General features: G+C 40.6%; 3 protein-coding genes across 3 annotated transcripts; all 3 read left to right on the top strand.

Moving 5' to 3' along the window:
* The first annotated feature begins 2 nt into the window (after positions 1-2).
* Positions 3-12972, top strand: LOC104817195 (peptidyl-prolyl cis-trans isomerase FKBP20-2, chloroplastic). The gene is made up of 10 exons (XM_010546279.1): positions 3-237; positions 9941-10233; positions 10693-10762; positions 11101-11176; positions 11280-11500; positions 11597-11706; positions 11921-12029; positions 12144-12220; positions 12457-12584; positions 12684-12972. The coding sequence occupies exons 2-9, from the start codon at positions 10159-10161 to the stop codon at positions 12574-12576; spliced, it is 858 nt and encodes a 285-aa protein (XP_010544581.1). The 5' UTR covers positions 3-237; positions 9941-10158; the 3' UTR covers positions 12577-12584; positions 12684-12972.
* On the top strand, positions 5859-8077 carry LOC104817194 (homeobox-leucine zipper protein HAT3-like). The gene is made up of 4 exons (XM_010546276.1): positions 5859-6261; positions 6692-7017; positions 7109-7188; positions 7493-8077. The coding sequence occupies exons 1-4, from the start codon at positions 6072-6074 to the stop codon at positions 7794-7796; spliced, it is 900 nt and encodes a 299-aa protein (XP_010544578.1). The 5' UTR covers positions 5859-6071; the 3' UTR covers positions 7797-8077.
* A 788-nt stretch (positions 12973-13760) lies between the features above and the next one.
* LOC104817192 (protein ARABIDILLO 1-like) lies at positions 13761-18887 on the top strand. The gene is made up of 11 exons (XM_010546274.1): positions 13761-15798; positions 15887-16045; positions 16131-16211; positions 16309-16440; positions 16549-16764; positions 17128-17222; positions 17356-17419; positions 17550-17725; positions 17813-18034; positions 18124-18208; positions 18291-18887. Exons 1-11 carry the CDS (start codon positions 14449-14451, stop codon positions 18465-18467), a joined length of 2757 nt encoding a protein of 918 aa, XP_010544576.1. The 5' UTR covers positions 13761-14448; the 3' UTR covers positions 18468-18887.
* Positions 18888-19010: the final 123 nt, after the last annotated feature.

Here is a 19010-nt window from a genome sequence, read left to right as displayed (position 1 = left end):
ACCCGCCCGATTCTGTCTCACTGTCACCTCCCATAAGCAGTTAGGATTCCCCGACCGGACATTGTCCTCTGCAAAATAGTTGCGGCAGTTTGTAAGAGGACACTGTCCGGAAAAGCTGGGAGGAGGATCCTAACAACCTTAGAGGAAAGTTGAGGAGTGATTCAGGAAAGAGGGTAGGAGCAGAAGGTTATGACCAAGACAAGAAATTTCGCGAATCTGTTAGGACCGTTAGATCAGGTCGATCCCAGCTTGACGACGACTACAGCCTTTTGACCATTCCACGTAAATTTACTGTGGTTTTGTAGTAAAAAACCATCCATTAGAAAGTTTGTGGATTTATTTATCGTGGTTTTGTAGTAATAAACTGCATATTGTATTTTGTTTTGCCATATCTCAGTGTGCTGGTGGATTCCACGCACGTGTAAAACACCAAAGTAATCATGACACGTGTGGGCAGAAGGGTCGCACGTTGGATTTCCAGAGCGGAGCACGCTACGCTACGTTGCTCTCTTTGCGCCCACTGCTTTGCATACTTCGATCCTAAATGCACACAAATGGAAATTCTGGATTTTGTTTTTTGAAGGAAGTTTTCTAATTTTCTTTTAGATTCGGACCGAACTCATGTTATAACATATATTTCCATAATTTTAAAAACGAAAATATCGTATTTATTTATCACAAATGTTATTTTTTTGTATCCAATGATTCCAATCCATGGAAGCAATCCCAAAAGAAATAAATTGACCATTCAAAACTTAAAAGCGAATCTCCGAAGAACGGTTCGATTTACATCTGCCAAGAAGCCCATTATGAAGCTCCTTGGGTTATATAAATGGGCCTAAAAGGGCCCAAAACATGTGGCAGAATCTGTCTCCGTCAAAACCCAAACTCCCTCACAGAGATATTAGATGGGCTCAATCATTTCATGATCCAAATGGTAAGTAGCCGTCTTTGCTTCACCAAGCATATATATATATGTGTGTATATATACATATATAACTGTTATGTGATAATTATATATAACATGGTATCGCTAAAATTTGGCATGTGATTACACTCGAAACATATTTAAAAATATATAAATAATTATTTATATTTAACAATATAATTATTCAATTCGAATTTTAAATTGTAATATTTGTCATTGAATTTAATGTTAAGATAATAGAATGACATAAATTTAACCATCGACAATAGTTGGTACATTTTACATTTTTTACACAAAAATAGAAAAGAATTTTTTTTTTAAATATTTATGTTAGTGAGAGGATATTTTACTTATTGGGGCGAGTGATATATTTAACTTCTATAGGGAGTCTGGATTCAAATTTTTTTCTTTTTAAAAAATAGATATTTTTAGATTTCTATACAAAATTCAATTCGCTTGTAATTATATATTTTTCGAAATGGATCGTTTATTTGGTTATTATCCCAATTTACAACTCTAAATTAAACGACCTAATGTTAGCATAGAGGGGGAGTTATGGTGATTTCGAATGGCAAATCCCATCAAATGATTGGGAGATAAACGGGTGTCCGGTGAGAGAGGGACATAGAGACACGCGCCGGCGTGAACGATAGGTAGGGCCACGTGTCCTTCCTTTTTCTTCGCACCTTAATCATCCATCACGTGACCCTCACGTGACTCTCTGTCCTCCCTCCCTCGGTCCTCAACCCATCCATCCTTCTTTACACCTCTCGGTCACGTGGCGTTCACTTCCTCGTTGGTTTAACCAATATGTGCGTCCACTCTAAAGTCATATCATATGCCCTACGGTTCTTTATAAAAAATTATCCCCATTATAAAAGTTATTAGATTCAATTTCAAGATTTTAAATTAATTGTGTTTTTATAAAAATCGATTTTAGTTTAAATCACGATGCGCATATATTAAAAGAAAACGTCCGTTTCTCTTCAACGGACACACATACTGTCTTAAAGTCATAAATTTTATAATGTTTTTTTTTTTGTTGAAATATATTTTATAATTAATGTCCAACTGCATGTATAATCTTTTATATTTTAAAAAAGGTTTTGTTCTTTGTTTTTAAATATAACACTTCGAAACCCCGATATGCCACTTATGAAGAATCTTCATGACGCGTACGGCACCCGAATTCAAGTCTTCACAAACTTATTTAGTTAATTAGTTGTATATGGTTGGGTTTTTTTATTTCAAGATTTTGGTTATTCTAGTGTGGTTTAGTTATATGCAAATATACACACGCACATCTAGAACTATATATATATATATAGACATATTTGCAATGGCGGATCCAAAAAAAAATTGTAATTGGGACACTAATAAATTTAGTAATCACAAATTTAATTTAATTACGGAAATATTTAACATCTTTATTTAACATTTTTTAAAAAATATAAAGAAGTGATATTTTTAAATAGCCGAACAATAGAAAGTATATGTGTTTAACTGATATTTAGCGAGTCATAAATTATAATAAACGAATTCAAAATATTGCTAATGATATATATAACCCATAAAATAAATGGATTCTTATTATGTGTCCCGGAAAAGATGGGGACATGGTGGAGATAATGTCGGTTGATTGCATATGAAACCGAATCTAGGAAATTAGAAGCATAACACATGGAGTGAGCTTTTCTGCACATGCATGGACACACACACGTGGGGCCTGATTTTTTTTATTATTATCAAACCATCTAACCCTAAAGTCCATATTTAATTATTATTACATGAACGATGTTTAATTATAATGATCCGCTAATTATTGTATAATCATTCTTCATAATCTTACATAGTTCTTAATTTGGCCAAGCATGGGGTTGGCGGTCGGTCGCCATTGGATACCCTTCTTAGCTGGTTGAATCGCAGGTGATATGAATAAACTTTACCTGAAGAAAACTCAATCATCATACTTGGCAACTTGCACCCAAAAAAATAAAAATTACACCAAAAAACTCAATCATCATACCAACGCATATATGTATGTGTGTGTGTATGTATATATATATATATATAACACCGAAAATATATGATGACCTTTATGCTAATGATTTCATGATTCACAAAAGAAATTTTGATCCGGAAAACAAAATCATGACGGAGAAATAGTTGTCGCGAACGAATCGCGTGTACATCACTGTCTAGAGGACGTGAGCTCCACGCGTGTGGCGTAGCGCGTCTGAGGTGGGGAGAGTAAAAGAGGGTATCCAATGATTTGCAGAGACAAGTGGATGACTTGCAGTGGAGGGACAACATTACACCGCACGAGTGTGGTCTCTGGGGACCACGTGATGCCACGTCGACAACCTCCCACGTGATATTGCACGTGAACCCCGTGTCTCCCCACGTGACGTCCACTCTCTCTTGTTGTTCTTATTCTCTTTTTTTTTTTTTATTAAAAATATATATATATTCCAAATGTGCACCCACTTAAATTCATCAATTATTCCCTTCGAATCCTTACAAGTGACAACGATTACGATCATACGAATATCTGGTCGGACCAAAATTAAATTTTGGTGCGATATTTTGGAACACTTGTGCATGGACAGTGAGTCGGTGATGGTGATTTATAAGAAAATTCAGTGTACCTATATCCCACAAGGTAGTTTATTATTATATCACCTTCACCGAATATATATATATATATAATACTTATATACACAGAAACACACACACACGCACAAATATATATATTTATTTATTTATTTAGCAATCCTTAATCCTAATTCCTAAGATAGGACTTGGAAACAGCTATTCTTTTTCCACCCTTTTTAGACGTGCTAAATCCCAGTCAGAATATATTTTATGTATTTCTATTAAAGAAATTTAAATTATAAGGAAAAAAAAAGCCATGAAGAGAAACGAAGGGTCGTTTTCTCGCATTCTGCATGCAGCAAGCACGTGTTAAGATTTCCTCCTCTCATTGTACAATGATAACAAGTAATTGATTATATGATCGAATTGAGATCTGGACCCTCCCACCAAATTCACGATCTAACAGCTAATCCTGGTTTACTTATCCGTTAATCATGATTTAGATTATCACCACCGTTAAATACTACATTATACATATAGGGAAATTAATTAACGCTCACGATGACTGAAAATATTTAGAAAGATTATCTTCTAAATGCTTTTATTTGTCCATAAACAGAATGTTTATTTGCAATAAATTTATAAGGTGAGGACTAGTTAATCTCTCGTAATTAATCAAATTACCTTTGGGCTGTGTAACGAAAAATATGGAGGGCAGAGTAATGATGGCATTAGCATTTAAACGCTGCTGACTCTCTCGTGAAATATGGTGCGTTTAAATTGAACTAACAAAACCCGACATGACCTGACCTGTCCTGTCTTGTCTGTTACTCTTGAAAAAACTGGAGGCACGTTAATGATGCATTAATCCGGAATTTAAAGAAATTAATCAGTAATTTAAGTAAGATATCCATCAATTCAATTTTAATAAAGCGTTTTATATTTTGACCGGTGAAATTAATGGTAAAACTCCGAATTTACTTTTTTGTATTTTGATCAACAAGGGACAGTAAATGATGATACATTTAATTTAGGAATTTAATTAGAGGAGGGAATGCATGCATGCATGCATGCATGTTGGGTTCAGAGGTGACTCCATGCAGTGATATGTATGATTGGCTCTTCTGTAACCTATCAATACGACACCGTATCTCTGCCCCTCCTGACCACCATACCCTCTTTGAGCCCACCGCCCCCCTCGCTCCTCATCTTTCCCATCACGCGCCCACTCGCGCGTGTGTTATACCACCTTACCCAAGCTGCGTTATTTTGTCCCGTTCGTATCACCGTCTCTCAAGATCATCGATTTGTAAATATTGTCAGGGAAATTGACAAAAAATACTGTTGAATTCTGTGGAGTTTCATCAAGGCTTATGGGTTAAAATGTATTAGTGTTTTGTGTACACATATTTTAATATTCTTCAAATATATTTTTCTTCAAATTTGTTACTACGTATTTTGATAAAATGATAAAAAAAAATTGAAATGATTTTAAAAAATATTTTATTGTATTAAATGGAATTCCTCAACATATCTTATAACTTGAAATTCTAGTCGCATCCCATCCTACAGTTATCACCGCATTTAAGTTTGCGTTGGGAGTGGGACTATGTCATGGGTTTTGGTAATATGCTAATTAATTCGAATAAATTCACGATATTATTATATTACGGGATTTCAAAAGCTGAAAAAGGTTGTCTGGATTTATGCGGGGCCCGCATGTTCAGGGCATGTGACATGAATGGTGATAATAATAAGGCGTCATCATCATCATCATCATCACCAGCATCATCATCTTATGATGATTATTATTATTTTCCTCCGCGCGTGGATTGCACTGTCTGGTCTGTTTCAGCCGCAGCTTTTTAGGCACCTTCTCTCTCGTGTGGTCAACGGTCAACGGTCGAGAAAGCCGCTTTCGAAGCCGAAGCCCCTCCTCCTAACACTGTCTTTATATATATATATATATAAATGAGTTTACTTCAAAGTTCAAGGAAAGAAAACCCACCCATTTGTCATGTAATAAATGACAGTATCCATTGGAAAATCTCGTAGTAATTAAGTTTTCGCTGAGTTACATACTTTGACCTTTGGAACGTGCTAAGGATATTTTGGTTGTTTGCATTTAAAGAGCTTTGTAAGAAAAACGCAAAAGGGAAACGAAGATGGTTTCCACATTAATTTTTGACCGGGGTGGTAAACTGAAATGGAGTTAATTTAACAAACCAGAGGTCTTCTCCCTAACCGTGGTTAAGTTAAAAAAGGAAAGAGGTTTGCAGTATATATCATCATTGAGATAACAGGGGTCTCTCTGACAAGAGTCATCATTGAGACCCCCAGCCCCCACACCCTATGTCTCTCTCCCCTCTCTCTCTCTCTCTAAAACTGTGTATATAAAGACATATCTTTGAACTGTACTGCTGCACATTTGTAGAGGCAGTGGCCACAACACCGTCTGGTTCTAGAGAGAGAGTGAAAGCGAAGGCATTTACTCTCGGGAAAATTTTGTGAAGCCAGAAGAAGAGGGAAGGTATTCTGATCGGTGAGAATGGCCGGAAGAGATGATGGGTTGAGTTTAGGTTTGGGGCTGAGCCTTAGTTCTGGGTTTCCTCAACAGAAGGAGCCATCTTTGAGTCTGAAGCTCATGCCTATGGCTTCTTCTTCTCCTCACATGCAGAGCCATCACAGCCATTCCCAGAAGATTCACAACTCTTGGACTCATCTCTTCCAATCCTCTGGTAATTCCTTTTTTCTCTCTCGTTATTGAGCATGATATTGTCGGAATGTCTGAATTATGTTTTCGTTTTTTCAATGATCTACCATCAACCATAATGTGCGCGTTCTCAACTATGGCTAAGGTTTCTGTTCTCTTTCAAGATCTACTCAAATTTCTTCTCGAGATTGCATGGATCTGAAAATATCAAACAATCATTGAAACCCGTTTCTCCATGCTTTAGATCCCATCGTATCAATAATGCAGAACATAGATCCAAGCTCTATTTTTTGTCCGTAGTTAAGGAAGTTACGTACTCTCTTTTTTCCTGTCTTGCGCGTGGTTCACATCTGGTATCTGAAAATGATCTTGAAGTGTTCACATGCAATCCTCACTTCGTGATCTGTGCATAAATGGCAAGAGAAGCATCTATAAAATATCATGCATGGTTGCAGACAGAGTCTTGGAGGCGAGATCATCGTTTCCGAGAGGCATAGACGTGAACAGAGCTCCGTCGGCGTCGGCGACGGCGGGGGTGGGGGACGTGGAGGAAGACGGCGGTGCATCGTCCCCAAACAGCACCGTCTCCAGCTCCAGCGGCAAGAGGAGCGACAAGCCCGGCGCCGCCGACGACATCGACGCCGAGAGAGCTTCGTGTTCTCGCGGCAGCGATGACGAAGACGGCGGAAACGGCGACGGGTCGAGGAAGAAGCTCCGGCTATCGAAGGAACAGTCTCTTGTCCTCGAAGAGACTTTCAAGGAATACAGCACTCTCAACCCGGTCGGTGGCATTTCCGTAATTTCCGCCGTTTCGTATGGGCTTTTTTACATTTGGTTTTGATGTGCGTATTTATTTATTCACACTCTTGAAGAAGCAAAAGCTGGCGCTGGCGAAACAGTTGAACCTGAGGCCGAGGCAAGTGGAGGTGTGGTTCCAGAACAGGAGGGCAAGGTGCGTAATTCTCTACCGCATCCAGGGGTATTTTTGGAATATCATAGATATGTCAGAAAACCTCAGTAATTGCCATGATGGGGAGATTATTGTCCTTTTATGGCCCAAAAAGATTTCCCAACGATCCTGTTGTTTCTTTCGCTGTTTCATTTCATCCCCAAGTTCGCGTCCTATAATGACTTTTCCCTCTGCAACTTGCTCTGCTTGTTCACATGTGCCCCCCTCATTCTGGAATATTTATTACCGCTTTTGGACTTTAACGTTGTATGGACGTGTGCATGTATATGCGTGCGTGTGTATATAGGACGAAGCTGAAGCAAACGGAGGTGGACTGCGAGTACTTGAAGAGATGCTGCGAGAATCTGACGAGCGAGAACCGGAGGCTGCAGAAAGAGGTGTCGGAGCTTAGGGCTTTGAAGCTCTCGCCGCATCTCTACATGCACATGAACCCTCCCACCACTCTGACCATGTGCCCGTCCTGCGAGCGCGTGTCGTCGTCCTCGCCCTCCTCTGCCCGTGACGTCGGACCGAGCCCTCAGCGGCCTAATCCGGCTAACCCGTGGGCGTCACTTCGTCTTCATCAAAGGCCGGCCGCAGGATCACACTAGGGTTGTTTTTTTTTTTGGGGTTTTTTGGTAGAGTAGTATCATTAGCTTTGCCTTGGCATGTCTAGGAGATGATTCCATGCACAATATCTTTAAGGAGGAGAATTTTTCGGTTTCTTATGTTTAGGGTTTTCTTTTCCTCCTCCTGCTTATAATGTTTCTTGATAGAGTCGTGTTAGGTTTAAGGAGAAAAGGCAACGTTTTTTTTTCTGAATGTAAAGATGATATTAGTAAGAGCCGGAGCGAAAGCAAGTACGGAACCGTTCTTGTTCTTTAGGGTTTCACTTGACGTATCGAATCTATTGCAGAATATATATATAAGATATGGTATTAAAGGTCAAAAGATTGGTTCCTCTGCAAGTAATCGGTGTCAGAGAAAATCCGGTACTGTTTTGTCAACTACGTAGACAAGTAAAAGAGATTCACATGAAAAAATATATAGATTTAGTGGACAACGAGTGCCAACGGTCACGATCACGATGGCTGCCTTGTAATAACTAAAGACGTTCGAGGTCAATTCCGTAATTTTCGCCAACGGTCATTCTTCTCCCAACCGTTTAAATCCCTAATTCCCATTTCACTTTCCTCCACCCTTTTTTATTTGTGGTCGAAGCCCTGGCGAACTCATCAATGGCGTCCCCGAATCCGCACCCCAACCGTCGGTATCCGGCGAGACTCGCCGCCTGTCTCCAACGCCTAACCGCCGTCGCGGTCTTCATGCACCAGCCGCTTCCTCTGTAAGTCCGTCTTCTTCGCTCTGTTTCTCCTCGCACTGCCGTTGTTCTCTTCTCAAGCGCTCGATTTCGTCGGGGAAATTGTGTCCGCCAAGTTCTGGGAACTGATTTACATCCTCTTCTTCGGCATTGCCGCGTCTTATGGTCTATTTAGCCTTAGAACTGTGGATTCAGGAGTCGATTTGCAATTGCGGATAAGTAATGTTGATGAGTCTCCGCTGTCTTACCTTTCTAAAACGTTCCAAGTTTCCTCCTTTTTACGATTACGAGACTGAGTTTGACGAGAGGAATGACCGTCGTTCGATTAAAGTGGGTGTTTCAACTTTCTGGGTCGTCTGTTGTTGAAAGCCAAATAGAAGATTCGCTTGAATATGGTAAAAAATTCAAGTGCAAGCTTGGAATCCGCAGTATTTTCAGGGAAGATCTAAGGTTGTAGTTGCTCAACCATCTTTATGGTCTTGACGTCTACACCAACCAAACACAAGCCGTTGGGCTTGCCAGTTAGGAGTTTAAGGTCAGTTTTGAGAGAGACTCAAGCTTCTGAATGTAACTGTTTGTTCTGGGAACTATGTTGGAGCTGTGAGGCAGGACTTTGGTTCTGCGGAATTGGAGGAAAAGTTTGATGAGGTTAGGGTTTCATCTTCACCTGTTCCACATGATTCAAGATCCCAGGGGATGGCAGTGAGAGAAGATTTGAGAGGTGGCACTTATTCTTCAAATTTTAACCCTCTTCCAGTTTATGATCGTTCAAGACCCTCAAATCAGGATCTTTCTGGTCTACCTTGTGTTCGTCTTCGCATGCCAGTTTTGTTTCACATACTCAGGAGTCAGAATAGATTTTGCCTTCGCCTTCGCATTCTGTCTCAGCGGAGTCATTAAATTCGAAATGGAGGAATTGGCTAAGGAAGAGAATCTCCATGGGTCATCACGGTCTAGATCACCATACCTTTCCGTATCACCGTCACCAAACTCTGTCACTGATGATACTTACTTGTAAGCGCTGGTCTCATTCTCGGCATTGTAGCGGGGGTTCTCTGTTTTCGGAGGAAGGAAGCAGAAACGTTGAAGAGGAGTTGGATGGGGGTTCTTTTCCTCACTAGGAAAGAATCTGGGATCTAGATCATTAAAATAAACTGGCGGAGATTTCAGAAAATGGAAAAGTTCTCGCAAAAGCTTACCCGCCCGATTCTGTCTCACTGTCACCTCCCATAAGCAGTTAGGATTCCCCGACCGGACATTGTCCTCTGCAAAATAGTTGCGGCAGTTTGTAAGAGGACACTGTCCGGAAAAGCTGGGAGGAGGATCCTAACAACCTTAGAGGAAAGTTGAGGAGTGATTCAGGAAAGAGGGTAGGAGCAGAAGGTTATGACCAAGACAAGAAATTTCGCGAATCTGTTAGGACCGTTAGATCAGGTCGATCTGCCAAAAATAGAAATGGAGAGAGGGAATGGTCTGATGGATGGGCAGAAGCTGAGGGAAGAACGAAATCGAGAATCAGACAAGTTGATGTATCAAATGAAACAAGCTTGGAAAAACATGGCCAGACTATGATGCATTAGGACATGGAACAAGAAGAGAATGAAGCTTAGCAAACTCAAGTAAGCATAGAGGAAGAAAGTGATCGTGGAATCATGGCCAATGCTGGGACTGACTTTAACGAGGTGGATAGAAAAGCAGGCGAGTTCATAGCCGAGTTCCGGGAACAGGTAAGGCTTCAGAGACAAACACTCGTCCTTTAAACTACCCGAGAGGAATTATTGGTAGCCATTTCAGACGACAGTGGGAAATCAAAAGCTTGAATTCAATGGGTGGTGGTTGATTCTCTCTGTTAACTTTTTATTGTGTTTTTGTTGAAATAAATGCAAATTTTCTTCTTAGAACAGAAATTCCATGATATGAAAGTTTTCTTTTTGTAATAGTTCTCTGTTGATTCTCTGTTATCTTTTATTTGTTTTGGTTATTATTGTTAACTCACGAGAATCCAAACCAGGGTGTGATTACTACTCAGACAAAAGTTTGGGGTCGAAATGAAAATCTCTGATCAAACAAAAAGGGGAAGTTATAAGAATATTGGGACTAAAATAAAATAAATGAAAATATAGACGGAGTTATATGATATTATCCATGAAATAAACGCAGGATAATATTCTCGCTCTCGGTCGCAGGCATCGCCGGAGATAGAAGCCATGGTTACAATTTCCTCAGCCTCTCTCCCTCCCACGCCATCATTTTCCAGTGAGTCCCCTCTCTCTTTCTCTGTCTCTCTCTCTCTCTATATATACACACACATATATATATGTATCTGAACTTGTTCATTTATGCTTTTGGAACGGTTTTCCGCCATCGACGGCTAGAATTCTGCGACGCTAATTTCCGCCCAGTAATCTTGGTAATTCATAGTTACATGGGCATTGTTCTTGAGTATATATTCTCGTTGTGATTACGGAAATTATGGGCAATAGCGGTCATAAGAGTATCATCGTCTTCAATCAATGTGTTTTAGGTCTTAGGTGGTAATGCTTCTCAGTAGGGAACTGAGTGTACACCTTCGTGCTTATATACACTCCATGCAGGTAGAAGAATTCCTTCATACCAAGTTAAAAGCTTGATATGTTGTTGTTCCTCAAGTGAGAAACCAAAACATCAAAGGTATTCTGCTTCGTGGGATTATCTTGGCTTTATTTTGTTTCTCCAGTGTAGTTTAAGAGATCCCTCTGTGCTGGTTGTTTAGTTTAATGAGATCTGAATGCAGTGTCCTGTTGGAGAAGGAGTCCTGTCCGTCTTCTCAGCCTAGTTTGAGCCGGAGAATCCTTGCTTCTGTTTTGGTTTCTCCATTCTTGTTTCCCGCTTTATCCTCGTCCGCAAAGACAAAGGCTAAGAACCCGTATGACGAGAGGCGGCTGTTAGAACAGAACAAAAGAATACAGAGAGAGAACAATGCTCCGGAGGAATTTCCTAACTTCATTAGAGAAGGTTTATGTCCTAAAACCGCTTCTCGAGCCCAATCCTCCAAAAGAGTATCAAACTTTTAATGCCCTGTTGATGTTATATTTTGCTGTGGTAGTGCAGGTTTTGAGGTGAAGGTAGTGACTCCAGATAATTATGTGAAGTGTGATTCCGGCCTCATATATCGGGATTTCGAAGTCGGTAAAGGTGATTGCCCAAAAGATGGTCAGCAGGTTCTTAATTTCAAGTCTTTATTTTTTTTCGAGTTTGTTCAAACGAGTTTCTTTGCAAGGCTTAGTATTCGAGCATAGCCAACATCTCTGACCTGAAGCTTACCACTTATGAGATGGGGTCTTGCCGTTTATAAAACTTTTGTGCATCTTAACACGATGATTACAAGAAATTACCGGACATGAACAAGGCCTTTGACTGTACGGCATTTGGCAGGTGGTTTTTCATTATATTGGGTACAATGAGTCAGGAAGGCGAATAGATAGCACCTATTTACAGGGTTCTCCTGCTAGGATCCGACTGGGCAACAATGCACTTGTTCCAGGCAAGTAAAGCTATCGTTCTCGCACAAGTACCATCAGAATGTTAGAGAAACGTTTGTCCTGAAAAGGAACAGACAATAATTTCTTCGGTTGAGAATGGACAATGATGTTTGCAGGATTTGAGATGGGAATTCGTGAAATGAGACCCGGTGGTAGAAGAAGGATCATCATCCCTCCAGAACTGGGACCTCCGGTTAGTTCTTCATCGTCCATGTTGCGTGGTTTGCTAATCTTTAGCGTACATCACAGCGGAAAATGATTTCCGGGAAACGAAACTTAACCATCTGATATGGAATCCATTGATCTAAAAGGGAAGCTTCAGCCTCAGCTACACCTGTTTTAAGACATCAGAAACCGTAACGAAAAATCTGTAATTTGCTTTGATTGGTCTAAGTCGTCCGAAAATGGCTACCCTTTGGCTCAAACTAGGTGGGTCCATCGACGTTTTTCAGCTCGAAGCAGTTTGAAGTTTTCGATGTGGAGTTACTCAGCATCCAGAATTGCCAGAGGAGAACAATAGGGTTTTACTCCGACGTCATTTGCACTTAAAACTCCAGGTAATATATACAAGCTCCTTCCATGGAATTCTGATCTGCACAGCTTCAAGAGCTTACAAATAAAAAACTAATCTTTTTTTTTCTGACATATACACAAAGAGTGTGTGCCTGTTTAGCGTTTTCATGGCGGTGGGAAGTTACATTACACCCAGAGAGCTGAAGGATTGGTATTCAGGGGAAGGAAAGATCATGCAAAGTCTCCTCCTTTTTTTTTTTTTTTTTTTAAATTTCCTTTCTTTGTTTACAGCATTTGTTTGTTGCTTCGATCACGTTTCGAGTGTGTGTGTGTGTGTGTGTTTTTATGTGGCTTTTGTTTCTGTCCGAATTCCGAACACGAACACCCCTTCTGTTTCTTTGAACACTGTCAGCTCTCTTTCTCCCTGCAACAGTCAAATTCTTTCAAAAGAAAAATGTTTTATTATTATTATTATTATTATTATTATTATGGGATTCACTAGCCATACAATTTATGACTATACAGATATTTGTATTTATATTGTATTACATATATAGAAACAAGAAACAGTATTTTTCCTCTTATTTCTAAAATATCTTTCTTACTTATTAGATTCCTTCTATAACAGTATTCGGATTCTTTAATTTATCCGTAAGAGCAAGAACTACAAAATCAGAATTATAATGAAATGGCTATGCATATAGAAACATTTATCACGACTCCTCCAATGTCTTCCTAAAAAGGATAGTGATATTTTCTTATGTTTTATCTTAAACAAAACTAAAAACCTAGTGGTTGTCGGATTACGAGAAATAATTATAATAATAATTATTATTATTATAATTATAATAACAACATTTTTTCCCTTTGGTTTTTGAGAAATAGTAATGATAACCTATTAGTTATCACGATTACTTTTAAAACTCGTGAAAATTCATAATCAATATCGATTTAAGGCTGAGGGATGAGAGGATAGCTTCGAGACCAAGAAAGAAAGTATTTGAAGGAACACGAAATCATGAGCTGTTTTAAGAGATAAATGAATTTCGATTATGTAAAATTTGTAATTTTGGTAAAAAAAAAAAAGGTATTATATATTTTTAATCAGAGGAGGAGGAAGATCTTGCGGGGGCTAATATAAATGTACCGTGCAAAGGAGGTGATTGATATGAGTTGTAATTTCACACCATCCTCTCTCTCTCTCTCTCTCTCTCTCTCTCAGCCCCGACCCGGATTCTGCAATTCTTCTCTCTCAATTCCTCTCTCTCTCTCTCTCTCTCTCTCTCTCTCTCTCTCTCTCCCGTAAGAAACGGGAAGAGAAGTTTCAGGGAAGAGTGTTCGACGGATGACTTGGAAAGGGTTTGGCTTTCTTGTCCAGCTTCGCTTTCGCCTGAACCCTCTCCGCCCATCACTCTCTATCTCTCTCACTTTGTCATCTTCTTCCTCCCTTTGCCCGTTCGAATTTATGCCAATGCTAATCGATTAGAAAGGACCGTGATTTGCTTGTCTAATCCCGCAAAGCTTCTGTTCCTTCCTATTCGAGGGTTTTTGCGTCAAAGCCCCCGAGCGTTCTCCGCTGACCCGGCCGCTGAATTGGCTTCGTATGTATCGTGCAATGTGCCGTTGATTGCGTAGGTTTGTCGGGTTTTCCGTTTCAGAGCCATCGGATTGCTAGATTGTCGAAATCTGGACTTGCCCGTGAAGTGATCTCTTTCTTGTTCGAAGACTAGGATCTTCTGTGGTTGATGAGGATCTGTATTGTCCTGTGATTATTCCCTTTTGAGTGTTTGGTGGTCAGGGTTGGGATATATAAGCAAGTTGGTTGATTTTGGGTCTATGCTTTTATAGAATTTAGGTTTTAGCTGCAGGAGTATTGTCATAGTAGAGTGTATATATCTTGATCAGGATATGAGTCGTAGGCTGAGGCAAAAAGTGGAAGCAAAGGGAAAGGATAAGGTCGTTTTGCCAAGTTATCCCGAGACAAACGATGAGGATTCAGTTCCCGAGCCTAATGGGTTTGTGGACAGGACATGCTTGCCTTATGACACAGTGCTTCAGCTCTTTACCCGTCTGAATTACCGCGATAGAGCGAGCTTAGCATCCACTTGTAGGACATGGAGGGGCCTTGGTTCTTCCTCCTGTTTATGGAATTCGCTCGATCTTCGTGCTCACAAGTTTGACATTTCCACAGCCGCTTCTCTTGCATCTCGTTGTTCTAATCTTCAGAAGCTTAGGTTTCGTGGCGTTGATTCTGCTGATGCCATTATACATCTCAAAGCGAGAAATCTGCTCGAAATAAGTGGCGACTATTGCAGGAAGATCACAGATGCTACATTGTCAATGATTGCTGCCCGCCATGAGGCACTTGAGAGTCTCCAACTTGGGCCAGACTTTTGCGAGAGGATCACAAGCGATGCCATAAGGGCCGTAGCCTTTTGCTGTCCGAAACTTAAAAAGCTACGGCTTTCTGGAATAAGAGATATCACTTCTGAGGCGATAGAAGCTTTGGCTAATCATTGCCCTCAGCTCAGTGATCTCGGATTCTTAGATTGCCTTAACATTGATGAGGATGCACTTGGAAAAGTGGTATCGATTCACTACCTCTCTGTTGCTGGGACGTCTAATATAAAGTGGTCAGTTGCATCGAATAAGTGGCATAAGCTCCCGAAATTGACTGGTTTGGACGTTTCAAGGACTGACATTGGTCCTACCGCAGTTTCGAGACTTTTGACATCATCCCAGAACTTGAAAGTTTTGTGTGCTTTGAATTGTCCTTTCCTCGAAGAGGATACGAGTTTTTGCGCCAATCGATTCAAAGGGAAAGTCTTACTAGCTCTGTTTACTAATATTTTTGATGAGATAGCTTCTATATTTTCCGATACTGTAAAGAAGGCAAGTGATGTATTTTCTTACTGGAGAAACTTGACAACCAAAGATAAAAGCATCGACGAAATTGTTCAGTGGTTTGAATGGGTCCTTTCTCATACGCTTCTACGAACTGCGGAGAGCAATCCGCAAGGATTGGATCATTTCTGGCTGAATCAGGGGGCTCCGTTACTGCTCAGTTTAATGCAGAGCTCACAAGAGGATGTACAAGAGAGGGCAGCGACAGGGCTTGCAACTTTCGTGGTTATCGACGATGAGAATGCTAGTATAGACGGTGGAAGGGCTGAAGCTGTTATGCGTGATGGAGGGATCCGTATCCTCCTCGACCTTGCCAAATCATGGCGAGAAGGGCTTCAGTCAGAAGCAGCAAAGGTGTTTACGGTTATCTTCTTTAGGTTTTTCGTCTTTTTGTCCTTCCCTAATGTGGCGTAATGTATTTCCTTTTTGCCAAATATTTTAGGCTATTGCAAACTTGTCGGTAAATGCTAGTGTTGCAAAGGCTGTTGCTGAAGAAGGGGGAATAAGTGTACTTGCTACTTTGGCAAGGTCCATGAACAGACTTGTGGCTGAGGAGGCTGCCGGTGGTTTATGGAATCTCTCTGTCGGAGAAGAGCATAAGGTAAGTACTTATTCTTGCTATCTTTATTTATAAATTAACAAACTTTATGACCCACATTGTTGTTTCTTCGTTATTTCTATATCAGAATGCTATTGCTCAGGCTGGAGGAGTGAAGGCTTTAGTCGATCTTATATTCAGATGGCCAAATGGTTTTGATGGAGTCCTGGTACCCATTTCTCTTTCTCCCACATTATGCTTTTTCCTTTTTTTTTTTTGTGGAATTCCTTTAAATGGATGGATTTTGCCTTTGGGGGTGTAATCAGGAAAGGGCTGCTGGGGCATTAGCAAATTTGGCAGCGGATGACAAGTGCAGCATGGAAGTTGCTATGGCAGGAGGTGTACATGCCCTGGTGATGCTGGCTCGCAACTGCAAGTATGAGGGGGTGCAAGAACAGGTATTTATTTCCTCTTCATCATTAAATACTCTTTACGCTATCGATTCTCTGTTGCAAAGTGTGATTTGAGTCGCTGAGGTTGTGGTCCAATGATTATAATCTTCCCAGGCTGCTCGTGCTTTGGCTAACTTAGCTGCTCATGGTGATAGCAACAATAACAATGCTGCAGTTGGGCAAGAGGCAGGTGCACTAGAAGCCCTTGTTCAGCTTACACAATCGGCCCACGAAGGTGTTAGACAGGAAGCTGCTGGTGCCTTATGGAATTTGTCATTCGATGACAAAAATCGGGAATCCATTGCTGCAGCTGGTGGTGTTGAAGCATTGGTATGTCTCCACTTACATAGACTATGCTTTCTGTCTGTCTTTATTCACATTTTCTTTTTACCATTTTTGAAGTTCGGTATTATTTCTCCGGCTAACGGTGTGGATCCAATAAAATGGACATGCTTCCTTTTCTTTTATCATTTTCTCGTACAATGTCCCTATATTCTTCCTGTTCTAAGTTTAACATGTACAACTTACTGCTAATAAGGTAGCTTAATCTTCTATGGGCTCTGTGGTAACTCGTAACAAAGAATCTAAGCTTTTACTTCTATGTTCAGCTGTATGGTTGAGCGCTGATTGCATTGTTTATGATTGCGAGTTCAGATGTATCTTCAGGCATTGATCAATTTTCCGATTGTATAGGTGGCGCTTGCTCAGTCATGTTCAAATGCATCCACGGGTCTTCAAGAGAGGGCGGCTGGCGCTCTATGGGGATTGTCGGTATCAGAAGGAAACAGGTCCAAGCAATCTGAATCCATTTTCATCCGTGGGCATAGATTTACATTTCACGTGCCATTACTTTGAGAAGTCTTCTGCATAATCTAATACCTCGATAATAATTGCTCTTTAACTTTTTTTTTATCCTATCAGCATTGCAATCGGACGTGAAGGCGGTGTTCCACCTCTAATTGCTCTGGCACGGTCGGAAGCTGAGGTGATTATTTTTATTTTTTAGTTTTTTTACATCTTTTGTGCCCTTCTTGCTTATGTATCTTTATCTTCCTCGTGTGTAAGAAAGTTTCTCAGACTTATGGAATCTGATCTTATGTATCTTTATCTTCCAGGATGTACATGAAACTGCTGCAGGAGCTCTGTGGAATCTTGCTTTTAATCCTGGTAATGCTCTTCGAATCGTGGAAGAAGGGGGAGTTCCAGCTCTTGTCCACTTGTGTTCTTCCTCTGTGTCAAAAATGGCACGTTTCATGGCAGCATTAGCATTGGCATACATGTTTGATGGAAGGTAAACCGCCTTATAAATTACATGCCCATTAACTTACGCTTAGTTTCTCCGAGAAATCTTAAAAGGAAGATCCGAATATCGGTACAGGATGGATGAATTTGCACTGGTAGGGGCATCGTCAGAAAGCACGTCGAAGAGTGTGAGCTTAGATGGGGCGAGAAGGATGGCTCTGAAGCACGTTGAAGCTTTCGTTTTGGCATTCTCGGATCCCCAGATATTTGCGGCTGCTGCCTTATCATCTGCCCCGACTACGCTGGCACAAGTTACAGAGAGGGCTCGCATCCAAGAAGCCGGCCACCTCAGATGCAGGTCTGAAGAAGTCGATATTTTCGTTATAACCCGTATATCCTGTATTTTGATCAAAAGGGTATAAAGATTCGTATATTTTCTTGTCACAGTGGTGCTGAAATAGGAAGATTCGTAGCAATGTTACGGAATTCTTCATCTATACTCAAAGCATGTGCTGCCTTTGCGCTTTTCCAGGTATGATGGCGTGTTAAAAGAAATTTTATGGTTCATCTAATGGTGTGAGTAGAGGTTATAACCTACGTATGATTTGGTACAGTTCTCGATACCGGGGGGTCGACATGCAATGCATCATGCGAGTCTCATGCAGAACGCTGGAGCGGCAAGAGTCCTCCGGTCCGCTACTGCAGCTGCAAACATGCCTCGTGAGGCTCGGATCTTCGCCAAGATCGTCCTCCGTAACCTCGAGCATCACCAGGCCGAATCTTCCAAATGAATCAATGACCTTCTCTCTTTTTTCAGGCATCATTCTAGGGTTTGTTGTCTCGGCATTACAGTGAAGTCTTTTTACTTCTGTGTCAAATGTAGAAGAAAGCGAACCAAGCCAAGCGATTGGAGCCAGGCTACGTCGCAGAAAAAGCTCTCAAAGACTCTATCCTAAACGCCGGTTTCCTGAAGTGTGATTCCTTTTTTCGAAAGGAAAAACAATTAGACAGAAAGGGGTTTTGTCAGATAAAAATGGAGATGGTTTTCATTGGTGGGACATTAGGGCATATCTTTGGTCTCTGTTTTTGGAGATTCTCTGTAATAACATGATGTGGAAAAATGAGGGATCTTGTCTCTCTTGGACAAATAGTTTGGCTGATGTTTTTTTTTTCTTGTGACATTTATCATAAGTACAGAACGTTTTGATTGATTTTGGCATCCCAAAATGCATATACCTTATACGTAGTATGTAACTTTCATTACGTGGCTTGCAAGGCAAGTAACAAGCATCCCATTAGAATTCAGGCACGAGCCTAAGCTGATCATCTCCTAG

This window comes from Tarenaya hassleriana, unplaced genomic scaffold (genome assembly GCF_000463585.1).
Source record: "Tarenaya hassleriana unplaced genomic scaffold, ASM46358v1 Cleome27, whole genome shotgun sequence".
Lineage (NCBI taxonomy): Eukaryota > Viridiplantae > Streptophyta > Magnoliopsida > Brassicales > Cleomaceae > Tarenaya > Tarenaya hassleriana.
This window is presented reverse-complemented; position numbering and strand designations above follow the sequence as displayed.